This window comes from Silurus meridionalis, chromosome 26 (assembly GCF_014805685.1).
Source record: "Silurus meridionalis isolate SWU-2019-XX chromosome 26, ASM1480568v1, whole genome shotgun sequence".
Taxonomy (NCBI): Eukaryota; Metazoa; Chordata; class Actinopteri; order Siluriformes; family Siluridae; genus Silurus; species Silurus meridionalis.
The window spans coordinates 15253544-15268543 of NC_060909.1; the positions used below are offsets into that span (position 1 = coordinate 15253544).

The 15000-nt window shown below is 52.9% G+C and overlaps 1 protein-coding gene across 1 annotated transcript in view; it reads right to left on the minus strand.

Moving 5' to 3' along the window:
* Positions 1–15000, minus strand: part of LOC124379760 (low-density lipoprotein receptor-related protein 1B-like) — a 201326-nt gene that overhangs the window by 111661 nt on the left and 74665 nt on the right. The window contains 5 exon segments of the mRNA XM_046840329.1: positions 2855–3059; positions 3612–3809; positions 3903–4148; positions 4761–4961; positions 5655–5837. Of these exon segments, the coding sequence (XP_046696285.1) occupies positions 2855–3059; positions 3612–3809; positions 3903–4148; positions 4761–4961; positions 5655–5837 (1033 nt within the window).

A 15000-nucleotide genomic window follows, 5' to 3' on the forward strand; every position in this document is an offset into this window, starting at 1 on the left:
CATTAGTTGCAGTGTTAGCTGCAGTGCACTAGTACATTAGTTGCAGTGTTAGTTGCAGTGCACTAGTACATTAGTTGTAGTGTTAGCTGCAGTGCACTAGTACATTAGGTGCAGTGTTAGTGTCAGTGCACTAGTACATTAGTTGCAGTGTTGGCTGCAGTGCACTATGCTACAAGCTATTGTAAACAAGCTAACGTTCACTAGATAAGTCATATTTTAATCGCTACTAGAGCAGATTCATGGAAAATTACATCGCTAATCAGCATTTTTACCGCAACTAATTTATGAATGAGTCTGCATCAACTACATTAAAGAGAATCGCTTCATTTAAAGTGAATAAAGCCGCAGACACACACCTGACGCGTGTGTGTAGAGTAGGTGAGATGAACCACACACCTGACTCGTGTGTAGAGTAGGTGAGATGAACCGCACACCTGACTCATGTGTGTAGAGAAGGTGAGATGAACTGGGAAAGCAGGCAGTGGGTTAAACCACTGTGAGGAAGGGGAGGGGGAACTCAACAATTTCTAAATGCATTTTTCGTTTTTTTTTTTTTACTTACACAATTATTTAGGTATCCATACATATATTCTTCACAATAGAGGGTGCAATATTTCAAAAAAAAATTTTGATGGAGGGGACATGCCCTACCCCCATCCGGGATTTACGCCCATGCTCATCACACATACACACACACACACACACACACACACACACACACACACCTCATCTCAAGCAAAAGCATCTCCAGCATCATCTCCAGCAGAAGCAGCGATGTTCACCTCATCACATCACCCCGTGGTTTCTGCAGTTCTCCACATTGTTTCTGTACACAACACTTCTCCTGGAGATTTGAACAGTTCACGAAAATCCTCAACATCTGGTTTGAACTGTTTTGGTGACGTTTCATCACCATGTCCAGCTTTTCTTGTAAATGTGTTTGTAAATAAATCAGTTTCTTCTCCTCTGGCAGTCGTTGTGGAATAAAAACTGCTCTGAAATCCACATGAATAGATGTGAGAGTCTGTGAGCTCTGACTAGTGACGCTCTCAGACTGTCCAATCAAAGCATGGGTTATTAGATACCTACCAGACGACCTGCAGTGCCACCAACTCAAAATCTGATGGACATTTTGTAAAAAAAAAAGTCTGCAGTGCTCCTACAGCAACACGTGATGTGATGAGAAAAAAAGCTATGAAATGAAAAGACTATTAGAAATAATTTTACACAAATTCATAGACAGAAATATATTAAAACATAAGTCAGTGATTCTCATAGAGATTAGACCAGAAAAGAAGACCTTTCTGACCCTGATGACCCTCCACTGGGTTTATATAATGGATGCTTCCTGTGAGACGTGAGTTGACTCACACTGCTCCCTTTAGACTCCTGTATATTTAATGCTGATCTGGAGATGAACTACGACGGGTGTGTGTGTGTGTATGTGTGTGTGTGTGTGTGTGTGTGTGTGTGTGTGTGTGTGTGAGAAAGAAAGAGAGATAGAGAGGATGGCCAGTAATCCTGGCCATCCTGGCCAATATCAATAATGAATAGAACATGATGTTTTCACAGTGTAACAGGAACTTAAAGAACAAAACTGCATTTGAGCAAAAAGAATCAGACGGAATAAAGATGTGTTTCTTTATACAAAATAGAAAAACGTCAAAAAAAAGGAAAGAAAATACTGCCTTCATCAGCTGTACAATAAACTCATCACACAAAGATTTTACACCACCACAGGAAACATTTTGAGAAAAAAACAAACAGTGAAAAGTAGTGAGTAGTGAATGGAGTTAGAAGCTCAGTACTGAGTAGTGGGTGGAGTAAGAGGCTCAGTAGTGAGTAGTGGGTGGAGTTAGAGGCTCAGTAGCGAGTGATGAGTGGAGTTAGAGGCTCAGTAGTGAGTAGTGGGTGTATTAAGAGGCTCAGTACTGAGTAGTGGGTGGAGTAAGAGGCTCAGTAGTGAGTAGTGGGTGGAGTAAGAGGCTCAGTAGTGAGTGGTGGGTGGAGTTAGAAGCTCAGTAGTGAGTAGTGGGTGGAGTAAGAGGCTCAGTACTGAGTAGTGGGTGAAGTTAGAGGCTCAGTAGTGAGTAGTGGGTGGAGTAGGAGGCTCAGTAGTGAGTAGTGGGTGGAGTTAAAAGCTCAGTACTGAGTAGTGGGTGGAGTAAGAGGCTCAGTAGTGAGTAGTGGGTGGAGTTAGAGGCTCAGTAGTAAATAGTAGGTGGAGTAAGAGGCTCAGTAGTGAGTAGTAAGTGGAGCAAGAGGCTCAGTAGTGAGTAGTGGGTGGAGTTAGAGGCTCAGTAATGAGTAGTTGGTGGAGTTAGAGGCTCAGCAGTGAGTGATGAGTGGAGTTAGAGGCTCAGTAGTGAGTAGAAGGTGGAGTAAGAGGCTCAGTAGTGAGTAGTGGGTGGAGTAAGAGGCTCAGTAGTGAGTAGTGGGTGGAGTAAGAGGCTCAGTAGTGAGTAGTGGGTGGAGTAAGAGGCTCAGTAGTCAGTAGTGGGTGGAGTTAGAGGCTCAGTAGTCAGTAGTGGGTGGAGTAAGAGGCTCAGTAGTCAGTAGTGGGTGGAGTAAAGGCTCAGTAGTGAGTGGTGGGTGGAGTTGGAGGCTTAGTAGTGAGTAGTGGGTGGAGTTAGAGGCTCAGTAATGAGTAGTGGGTGGAGTTAGAGGCTCAGTAATGAGTAGTGGGTGGAGTAAGAGGCTCAGTAGTGAGTAGTGGGTGGAGTTAGAGGCTCAGTAATGAGTAGTGGGTGGAGTTAGAGGCTCAGTAGTAAATAGTGGGTGGAGTTAAAGGCTCAGTAGTGGGTAGTGGGTGAAGTAAGAGGCTCAGTAGTTAATATGCACACAAAACACTAACCCTTGTCCTGGGTCTACAGCGATGGCTCGAGGATGCTCCATTCCTCCTGCGATTAGAGCAGTTCTCATCTCTCCGTTCAGCCTGGACACCTCGATCTGATCCAGATTACTGTCGATCCAGTACAGGTTCCCCGCCACCCAGTCCACAGCCAGACCTTCAGGAGTCACTAAGCCATGCTGAACCACCACCTCGATCCCGGATACACCTTCACACACACACACACACACACACACACACACACACACACACACACACGTTTTCTTCTAGTCCTCCAGTTCTAAACATTTACACTTCCCTCTCTATAGACCATTTTTTTATTTTTTCTTAGAGCTCGTTAGGTTTATATGATAAACTTATTTATAAACATTTTGCCCCAAAAATATATTTAGATTCTCCTCCAGACACACAGACCTGATACATGCACTAACACATGCTCACATTGTCCCTGAAGCACCATGAAACTTTAAGAGCTCCTCCATCTGTGTGCCTTTATCACTACTGAGTGTCTCTCTCTCACACACACACACACACACACACACACACACACACACACACAGCTTTCTGCATTTACACAATGAGTGTGATCTGCTGTATAGTGTGTGTTGTGTGGATCTAGTGTAAGACACGCCCCCTGTTTTAACTCCACCCCACATGTAAATTGTAAAATGTAAATTGTTTTAGTGTGTAGGTACGTTTGATGAAATCCTGAAGATCTAAACTGAGAAGTGAAAGTGAAGTTTTGATTGTGTTTATTTACCGCCGCTGTTGGAGATTTTGCCACGGTAAATCTTATCTTCCACCACGTCTGTCCAGTAGAGGAGCCTCTGAGCAAAATTGAAATCCAGAGAGATGGTGTTCTTCAGCGCCGGCACTAACAGGCTGTAATCTCCTGTCTTCAGGTCGATGCGCCGAATTTCATGCCGAATCGAGAAAATCACAAACGGCTCGAATGGATCTGGAAAAGAGAAAAACCCACAGAGAGTCGGGGGGGTTTGTAGTGTGTGTGTGTGTGTGTGTGTGTGTGTGTGTGTGTGTGTGTGTGTGTTACCAGTGCTCTGACAGCTCACTCCATCTGCCTCCAGCCTCCACCCTGGGTAACAGGAGCATGTGAGGGAGTGTGTGTGTTGTTCGCACACTTGGCTGCAGCGTGTGTGTGTTGCGCAGACATCCTGCGATTTACAGCTACGTCCATCAGAGCCGAGATCCAAAGTGGCAGGACACACACACACTGCACCTTTACCTGGAGCTACAACACAGCTGTGACTACAACCACCATTCTCCACCAAACACCCACCTGAGAGAGGGACAGAGGGAGAGAGGGGAGAGAAATAGAGGTAGAGAGGGATTTTGACAGAGGGATATGTACAGAGGGAGAGGGACAGAGGGAGGAACACAAAGACAGAAAGGGAAAGTTATTCAGTTCTGATGATACACTTTGCTGTGGCTATCAGGGTCAGAAAGTCCTTCTCTGGCTGTGCTGTTTCCTTTATTGTCTGTTTATGTTAGAGTTTATATCCAATCAGATTTCAATCACATCACGTGTTGCCTTTAGAATCCAAACTGCGTGTCTGTAACGTAAAGTTCAGCTGCTAGAAGCTGTTGTTGTAACCAGTCAGATTCTGTTGCTGACACTGAAGTCCTTTAGCAGGTGTCTAATAAGCTGAGCGTGTTTTGATTGGACGGTCAAAGAGCATCAGTAGTCAGAGCTCACAAACCACATCTGCAGCAAACTGCACAATCTCACATCTATTCATGTGGATTTCATAGCTGGTTTTGATCCCACAACGACTGCCAGAGGAGAAGAGACAGACAGACAAACAGACAGACAGACAGACCGAACAGACAGACCGAACAGACAGTATAAGTACTAGGGCTTAGAGTTTAGTTTCGTATCCATGCTACTGACCGCAGTAGGAGCCCTCGTCTGATTGGTCGGTGCAGTCGGCGTGTCCGTCACAGATTCTCTCCGGAGGTAAACACACCGCCGTGTCGTTAGCACACGGAAACGAGGGAGGCTTACACACTGACGTCACACACCCTTCCTCATCCGAGCGGTCCTTACAGTCCTGATCACCATCACACACCCAGATCTTAGAGATGCACTTTCCTACACACACACACACACACACACACACACACACACACCATATAAAAACACTAAAGTGGATCTAACTGATCAGAAGCTTTCTTTTTCCACACTTTTCTAACAACTGTTGATGATTTACAAATACATGGACATTAAGCAGGAATGGAAAGTGGGCGGAGCCACAAAACTCCTTTATTACCATAAAAACTTTAGGAAACTATGATGATCATTTACATAAAATTGATTTGAACTATTAAAAAGTCCATGATTTGTGGCATCAATAACTTTTCACACGATGCTGTCAATATCTGGATTCTGATTGGCTGGATACCTCGTTCTTATACACTATGGTTACTATAGCAACAGCTTATCCACATGGACATGTACAACAGATGCTTCACATAAACAGCTTGTTTGAAAACTTTTCATATAGATATGTCCATTTTCAGCAGTCCTTACAGTGTGTGTGTGTGTGTGTGTGTGTGTGTGTGTGTGTGTGAAAGAACCGTGCCAGCTCATCCAAATCACAGATAAGAGGTAAGAATTAGAGTCAGATGGTGTGTCTGAGTTTGATCATGAGTGAAGTTTCTCCAGAGAGGAATGCACCACACACGCGCACACACACACACACACAGGCACACACGCACACACACACACAAATGCGCACACACGCACACATGCAATTCCCACACCATACACCTGGAGGTATCTCACCTGAGCTCTTACAGGTAAACTTCGCTTTGGGGTCACACACTCTACGCACTCCATCACACAGAACCTCATCACTCCCGTCCTCGCAGTCCGAGTCGCCATCACAGCGCCATCGCCACGGGACACATGACCCATCACCACGGCAATGGAACTCGGCCTCGCTGCACTCGCTTCCAGAAGCCATTGCTGTGAAAAAGAGAACAGTGAGTGTGTGTGTGTGTGTGTGTGTGTTTTCATGGTGACCTGTCTCTTGTGTTGGTGTTCCAGGTGTGTGTATATTCAGTACCAGTCAGAAGTTTGGATGCAGCAGTGTTTTTTTTTGCGATGTTCAGTGTTTATTTTATTTAGTTTGTATTATTTTCAACATTGTACTTTAATACCGAAGAATCCAAACTATGAAATAAAATGTCTTGAATTCTGTAGTAAACAAAAATGTGTTAAAACCAGAAAATGCTTTATATTTTAGATTGTCCAAAGTAGCTCCATTTAGCTCTGATGCTGCCTCACCAGGTTGTCACCTGGAATGGTTTTTCTCAGAAAGTGGTGTTAAGAGCTTGTTGGCTGTTTTTCCTTCACTCTCCAGTCTATCACTGTCTGAGGTCCAGTCAAAGAGTTTTAGGACCTAGAAGTGTTTTTGATGGTCTCACTAAGTGTAAACCAGATGTGATGGCTTAATGTTTCCATTAAAGCACCTCCACACCATCACACCTCCTCCTCTTCCTCCATGCTTCACAGTCCTTCACCCTCTGTACGTCCAACAAAGACACGGCGCTTAGAACCAGAAATCTACAATTTGTACTCATCAGATCATAGGACAGATTTCCACAGATCTAATGTCCATTCGTAACCACATATCACATAGTACTCAATCACTTCTAGTGATATGCCCATCAAAGGACGTCCTGGTTGTTCAGTTGTTCTGTCCTTCACAAAAAGCCTGTTAGACACTTTATTTAGTGTGGCAGCGGGGGCGTGGCCGAGCGTCGGTTTGTGAATGGGGGGCGAGGCAGGACGCAGGTAAGCATTTGCCTCACCTGCACCTAATAAAACCTGATGTCTGTGCTTCGTTTCAGTGATCAGGAGGCGCATAAAAGCTAAGGGAGCGGAGGCGTGTGTGTGTGTGTGTGTGTGTGTGTGTGTGTGTGTGTGTGTGTGCCAGTAGTGCCGTGTGAACACAGAGCGAACAGACACCAGTGTGACATACCAATATATTAAATAAAAAGCGGCGGTGACGCCAGTGAACCGACCTGTTGTGGTTGTCCTTTTTTCTCCCTCCCACTCGCTTTCCCACAGTGGTGCCAAAACCCGGGAAAAAGGGAACGCAGGTCGGGCAGAGATGGAACCGTCACCACTGGCAGGCCTAGTAAAGGCGATTGCGGAGCTCCAGCAGACCCAGCATCAGGCGCTCCTCCAGGTGCGTGCGGAGCAGGAGCAACGGTTAGAAGCGGTGGTCCGAGCCCAGGCGGAGGACCGGGCGGCGTTCCGTGAGGCCCTGGGGGCGAGAGAGGCCCCGGCCAGCCCCCTCCCGTCCTCCACCATGCATACCGCTAACCAAGATGGGCGCGCAGGATGATGTGGAGGCCTTCCTGGAACTTTTCCCTGCTGCCGCTGCTTTCCGGGGAAGCCCAGCTCGCGGCACAGCAGCTACCGGCGGACCGTATGCTGGAGTACAGCGATCTGAAGCGGGCTATCCTCCAGCGAGTGGGCCGGACGCCGGAGCAACACCGATTGCGTTTCCGTGCGCTGACGCTCCGCGAGGTCGGCCGCCTGTTCGCATTCGCTCACCAGCTTCAGGACGCGTGCCGAAGGTGGCTGCTGGACGAGGAGCGGAGCGCGGACGAGGTCATGGATTGCGTCGTCTAGGAGCAGTTTGTCCCACGTCTTCCGCCGCAGATGGCGGAGTGGGTTCAGTGCCAGCGACCGGAAACCGTGGAGAAGGCGGTGCAGCTGGCCGAGGACCACCTAGCAGCGTACGCGGCGTCGGGCGCGTCTTCCGGATCCGCCGCTGATCCCTTTCCCTCGCTACTGCCTAGCTCCTCCCCCTCTCCCCCTATTCCCCCTGCCCCGAAGACGGGGGCCGGTTCCCTTAAAACCGGTGGCGCGGCCATGAGCCCCTCCCTCTTCTGTTTCCGCTTCCACTCCCTCTGCTCTCTCTCACAGATCTGTGCCTTTGTCTCCACAGGGGGGTGAGGCAACTCGCGCGGGGGCAGAACAGAAGCCTGGGCTGGTCTGTTGGCGCTGCGGGGAGACAGGACACTTCCTGGACCAGTGTCGGGGAAGCCGGGCGAGGCGCGCGCTGTGTTGGCTGGGGAGGCGGTGTCGGAAACGCCCGTCCCACCCCCGGTGGTTTCCGCCCTACGGGGGATCACCCCCGGTGATTTCCCCCTCGAGCAGTCACGGGACGACACGCTCCAACACACCTTCGACCAGGTAAGAGCAATCAATGGTCAGCGTATCCAGCCCGGAAGCACGCTTTCGTAACCCTACTTCGCCGTCATTCACGATAGACTGTACCGAGTGACGCAAGATGTGCGAACCCAGTTGCTGGTCCCAAAGAGCCGCAGGGAGCTTTTGTTTCATGCGGCTCATCACAATCCGATGGCAGGCCACCTAGGCTGCGTGAAAACGCTAGATCGCCTAACGGAGCGGTTCTACTGGCCAGGCATTCACGGCGATGTACATCGGTGGTGTGCGGCATGCCGGGAATGGCAGCTGGTAAACCCGCCGGCCATCCCTAAAGCGCCTTTATGGCCCCTGCCCCTAATCGAAGTCCCGTTCTAAAGGATGGACCTTATCGGTCCGTTAGAGCGAACCGCGCGTGGGCATCGCTTCACGTTGGTCCTAGTTGATTATGCGACGCGAGACCCGGAAGCCGTGCCTCTCCGGAGCATCTCCGCGCGCAGCGTTGCCGAAGCGCTTTTTCGCGTCATCTCCCGTGTCGGGATCCCGAAAGAGATCCCGACACGTTTATGTCACGGACGCTCCGCAAACTGTACGAGCTGTTGGGGATTAAAGCGATTCGCACCAGCGTTTATCATCCGCAAACCGACGGCCTGGTGGAGCGCTTTAATAGGACCCTAAAGAGCATGATCTGAAAGTTCGTACAGGGGGACGCACAGAATTGGGATAAGTGGCTCGAGCCCTTGTTGTTCGCAGTACGGGAGGTCCCACAAGCCTCCACGGGGTTTTCCCTGTTTGAATTGCTTTACAGCCGTAAGCCGCGCGGAGTGCTGGATGTGCTCCGGGAAAATTGGGAGGAGGGACCTTCAAGCGCAAACAACGAGATACAATACGTCCTGGACCTGAGAGCAAAACTCCATTCACTGGGAAACTTAACCTTGGAGAATTTGCCACAGGCACAGGAACGGCAAACCCGGCTGTACGACAAGGGCGCGCGGCTTCGGCATTTCTCACCTGGGGACAAGTCCTCGTTCTGCTACCCACATCGAGCTCTAAACTACTCGCCAATTGGCAAGGGCCTTCCGAGGTTACACGGCGGGTGGGGGATGTTGACTATGAGGTGCGGTGCACAGACTGGGGCGGGGCGCTCCAGGTGTACCACCTCAATCTCCTGAAACCGTGGAACGAGGCGGTGCCTGTGTCTCTAGCAACAGTGATTCCGGAGAGGGAGGAGTTGAGACCGGAGGTAAGACCAAAAACCGCGTCAGAACCCGCCTCGGTCCCCTGTGAAGACCACCTCTCGCCGTCGCAGAGAGCACAGGTTGCAGAATTACAGGAAGAGTTTGCGGACATATTCTCTGCCCTGCCTGGGCGTATGAATCTCATAGAACATATCGAGACATCCCCTGGGGTCATGGTGCGCAGTCACCCGTACCGCCTGCCCGAGCACAAAAAACGTGGTGCGGGAGGAACTTCAGGCCATGCTCGACATGGGGTGGTCGAGAGTCCCACAGCGACTGGAGCAGCCCGGTGGTCTTGGTTCCCAAGCCCGACGGGTCGGTCCGGTTCTGTGTGGATTATCGTAAGGTCAACGCGGTGTCTAAATTTAATGTGTATCCAATGCCTCGCATCGACGAGCTGCTTGATCGGTTAGGTGTGGCTCGCTTTTATTCGACACTGGATTTAACCAAGGGATATTGGCAGATCCCCTTGACGCCAATATCCCGGGAAAAAACGGCTTTCTCCACTCCGTTCGGTTTACACCAGTTCGTAACACTTCCGTTCGGTTTGTTCGGAGCCCTGGCAACGTTTCAACGTCTGATGGACCGGATTCTCCGCCCGCACAACGGTTACGCCACTGTGTATCTAGATGACATTGTCATTTACAGCAATGACTGGCAGCGGCATCTGCAACATCTCAGGGCGATCCTGCGGCCCTTGTGGCAGGCAGGGCTCACGGCGAACCCAAGAAGTGCGCGATTGGGCGGGTGGAGGTACGGTATCTGGGTTTCCACTTGGGTCATGGGCAGGTGCGTCCCCAGATTGATAAAACGGCGGCGATTGCGGCCTGTCCGAGACCTAAGACCAAAAAGGAGGTGAGACGGTTCCTGGGGCTGGCAAACTACTATAGGAGGTTCATCCCTATGTTTTCGGACGTCACCAGCTCGCTGACCGATCTCACTAAAAAGGGATCTCCAGATCCGATCCAGTGGTCGGAAGTTTTACGCGGGTTAAAGCCGCGCTCTGCAGGGGTCCGCTTTTACACGCACCTGATTTCTCTCTCCCCTTTGTTTTGCAGACCGACGCGTCGGACGGAGGGCTGGGGGCCGGGTTGTCCCAGATGGTGTTCATAAGCCGTAAGCTGTCGGTGCGGGAAAGACGGTACAGCACTATCGAGATGGAGTGCCTGTCCATCAAATGGGCGGTCCTCACCCTCCTTTACTATCTGCTGGGACGGGCCTTCACCCTCTGTTCGGACCACGCCCCGCTCCAGTGGCTCCATCGCATGAAGGATATCAACGTGCGGATCACTCGGTGGTATCTGGAACTTCAGCCATTTAAGTTCGAAGTGGTCCACAGACCGGGGGCACAGATGGTCGTGGCCGACTTCCTCTCGCGTCAGGGGGGGGGAGTCGGTGGCGGGCCGGACGGCTCCCCGGCCTGAGTCGGGCAGTGGGGGCGTGTGGCAGCGGGGGCGTGGCCGAGCGTCGGTTTGTGAATGGGGCGAGGCAGGACGCAGGTAAGCATTTGCCTCACCTGCAACTAATAAAACCTGATGTCTGTGCTTCGTTTCAGTGATCAGGAGGCGCATAAAAGCTAAGGGAGCGGAGGCGTGTGTGTGTGTGTGTGCCAGTAGTGCCGTGTGAACACGGAGCGACCAGACACCAGTGTGACATACCAATATATTAAATAAAAAGCGGCGGTGACGCCAGTGAACCGACCTGTTGTGGTTGTCCTTTTTTCTCCCTCCCACTCGCTTTCCCACAGTGGTGCCAAAACCCGGGAAAAAGGGAACGCAGGTCGGGCAGAGATGGAACCGTCACCACTGGCAGGCCTAGTAAAGGCGATTGCGGAGCTCCAGCAGACCCAGCATCAGGCGCTCCTCCAGGTGCGTGCGGAGCAGGAGCAACGGTTAGAAGCGGTGGTCCGAGCCCAGGCGGAGGACCGGGCGGCGTTCCGTGAGGCCCTGGGGGCGAGAGAGGCCCCGCCAGCCCTCCGTCCTCCACCATGCATACCGCTAACCAAGATGGGCGCGCAGGATGATGTGGAGGCCTTCCTGGAACTTTTCCCTGCTGCCGCTGCTTTCCGGGGAAGCCCAGCTCGCGGCACAGCAGCTACCGGCGGACCGTATGCTGGAGTACAGCGATCTGAAGCGGGCTATCCTCCAGCGAGTGGGCCGGACGCCGGAGCAACACCGATTGCGTTTCCGTGCGCTGACGCTCCGCGAGGTCGGCCACCTGTTCGCATTCGCTCACCAGCTTCAGGACGCGTGCCGAAGGTGGCTGCTGGACGAGGAGCGGAGCGCGGACGAGGTCATGGATTGCGTCGTCTAGGAGCAGTTTGTCCCACGTCTTCCGCCGCAGATGGCGGAGTGGGTTCAGTGCCAGCGACCGGAAACCGTGGAGAAGGCGGTGCAGCTGGCGAGGACCACCTAGCAGCGTGCGGCGTCGGGCGCGTCTTCCGGATCCGCCGCTGATCCTTTCCTCGCTACTGCCTAGCTCCTCCCCTCTCCCCCTATTCCCCCTGCCCCGAAGACGGGGGCCGGTTCCCTTGAAACCGGTGGCGCGGCCATGAGCCCCTCCCTCTTCTGTTTCCGCCCACCCTCTGCTCTCTCTCACAGATCTGTGCCTTTGTCTCCACAGGGGGTGAGGCAACTCGCGGGGCAGAACAGAAGCCTGGGCTGGTCTGTTGGCGCTGCGGAGACAGGACACTTCCTGGACCAGTGTCGGGAAGCCGGGCGAGGCGCGCTGTGTTGGCTGGGGAGGCGGTGTCGGAAACGCCCGTCCCGACCCCGGTGGTTTCCGCCCTACGGGGGATCACCCCCGGTGATTTCCCCCTCGAGCAATCACGGGACGACACGCTCCAACACACCTTCGACCAGGTAAGAGCAATCAATGGTCAGCGTATCCAGCCCGAAGCACGCCGTAACCCTACCGCCGTCATTCACGATAGACTGTACCGAGTGGCGCAAGATGTGCGAACCCAGTTGCTGGTCCCAAAGAGCCGCAGGGAGCTTTTGTTTCATGCGGCTCATCACAATCCGATGGCAGGCCACCTAGGCTGCGTGAAAACGCTAGATCGCCTAACGGAGCGGTTCTACTGGCCAGGCATTCACGGCGATGTACATCGGTGGTGTGCGGCATGCCGGGAATGGCAGCTGGTAAACCCGCCGGCCATCCCTAAAGCGCCTTTATGGCCCCTGCCCCTAATCGAAGTCCCGTTCTAAAGGATGGACCTTATCGGTCCGTTAGAGCGAACCGCGCGTGGGCATCGCTTCACGTTGGTCCTAGTTGATTATGCGACGCGAGACCCGGAAGCCGTGCCTCTCCGGAGCATCTCCGCGCAGCGTTGCGGCGCTTTTCGCGTCATCTCCGTGTCGGGATCCCGAAGAGATCCCGACACGTTTATGTCACGGACGCTCCGCAAACTGTACGAACTGTTGGGGATTAAGCGATTCGCACCAGCGTTTATCATCCGCAAACCGACGGCCTGGTGGAGCGCTTTAATAGGACCCTAAAGAGCATGATCTGAAAGTTCGTACAGGGGGACGCACAGAATTGGGATAAGTGGCTCGAGCCCTTGTTGTTCGCATTACGGGAGGTCCCACAAGCCTCCACGGGGTTTTCCCTGTTTGAATTGCTTTACAGCCGTAAGCTGCGCGGAGTACTAGACGTGCTCCGGGAAAATTGGGAGGAGGGGCCTTCGAGCGCAAAGAACGAGATCCAATACGTCCTGGACCTGAGAGCAAAACTCCATTCACTGGGGCAATTAACCTTGGAGAATTTGCTACAGGCGCAGGAACGGCAAGCCCGGCTGTACGACAAGGGCGCGCGGCTTCTGCAATTTTCACCTGGGGACAAAGTCCTCGTTCTGCTACCCACGTCGAGCTCTAAACTACTCGCCAAGTGGCAAGGGCCTTTCGTGGTCACACGGCGGCTGGGGGATGTTGACTATGAGGTGCGGCGCACAGACAGGGGCGGGGCGCTCCAGGTGTACCACCTCAATCTCCTGAAACCATGGAACGAGGCGGTGCCTGTGTCTCTAGCAACAGTGATTCCGGAGAGGGAGGAGTTGAGACCGGAGGTAAGACCAAAAACCGCGTCCGAACCCGCCTCGGTCCCCTGTGGAGACCACCTCTCGCCGTCGCAGAGAGCACAGGTCGCAGCATTACAGCAAGAGTTTGTGGACGTATTCTCTTCCCTGCCTGGGCGTACGAATCTCATAGAACACCATATCGAGACATCTCCCGGGATCGTGGTGCGCAGTCGCCCGTACCGCCTGCCCGAGCACAAAAAAAACGTGGTGCGGGAGGAGCTTCAGGCCATGCTCGACATGGGGGTGGTCGAGGAGTCCCACAGCGACTGGAGCAGCCCGGTGGTCTTGGTTCCCAAGCCCGACGGGTCGGTCCGGTTCTGTGTGGATTATCGTAAGGTCAACGCGGTGTCTAAATTCGACGCGTATCCAATGCCTCGCATCGACGAGCTGCTTGATCGGTTAGGTGTGGCTCGCTTTTATTCGACACTGGATTTAACCAAGGGATATTGGCAGATCCCCTTGACGCCAATATCCCGGGAAAAAACGGCTTTCTCCACTCCGTTCGGTTTACACCAGTTCGTAACACTTCCGTTCGGTTTGTTCGGAGCCCTGGCAACGTTTCAACGTCTGATGGACCGGATTCTCCGCCCGCACAACGGTTACGCCACTGTGTATCTAGATGACATTGTCATTTACAGCAATGACTGGCAGCGGCATCTGCAACATCTCAGGGCGATCCTGCGGCCCTTGAGGCAGGCAGGGCTCACGGCGAACCCGAAGAAGTGCGCGATTGGGCGGGTGGAGGTACGGTATCTGGGTTTACACTTGGGTCATGGGCAGGTGCGTCCCCAGATTGATAAAACGGCGGCGATTGCGGCCTGTCCGAGACCTAAGACCAAAAGGAGGTGAGACGGTTCCTGGGGCTGGCAAACTACTATAGGAGGTTCATCCCTATGTTTTCGGACGTCACCAGCTCGCTGACCGATCTCACTAAAAAGGGATCTCCAGATCCGATCCAGTGGTCGGAAGTTTTACGCGGGTTAAAGCCGCGCTCTGCAGGGGTCCGCTTTTACACGCACCTGATTTCTCTCTCCCCTTTGTTTTGCAGACCGACGCGTCGGACGGAGGGCTGGGGGCCGTGTTGTCCCAGATGGTGTTCATAAGCCGTAAGCTGTCGGTGCGGGAAAGACGGTACAGCACTATCGAGAGGAGTGCCTGGCCATCAAATGGGCGGTCCTCACCCTCCTTTACTATCTGCTGGGACGGGCCTTCACCCTCTGTTCGGACCACGCCCCCCGCTCCAGTGGCTCCATCGCATGAAGGATATCAACGTGCGGATCACTCGGTGGTATCTGGAACTTCAGCCATTTAAGTTCGAAGTGGTCCACAGACCGGGGGCACAGATGGTCGTGGCCGACTTCCTCTCGCGTCGGGGGGGGGAGTCGGTGGCGGGCCGGACGGCTCCCCGGCCTGAGTCGGGCAGTGGGGGCGTGTGGCAGCGGGGGCGTGGCCGAGCGTCGGTTTGTGAATGGGGGCGAGGCAGGACGCAGGTAAGCGGGGATTTGCCTTACCTGCAACTAAAAAAAACCTGATGTCTGTGCTTTCGTTTCAGTGATCAGGAGGCGCATAAAAGCCGAGGGAGTGGAGGCGTGTGCGTGTGTGTGTGCCAGTAGTGCCGTGTGAACACGGAGCG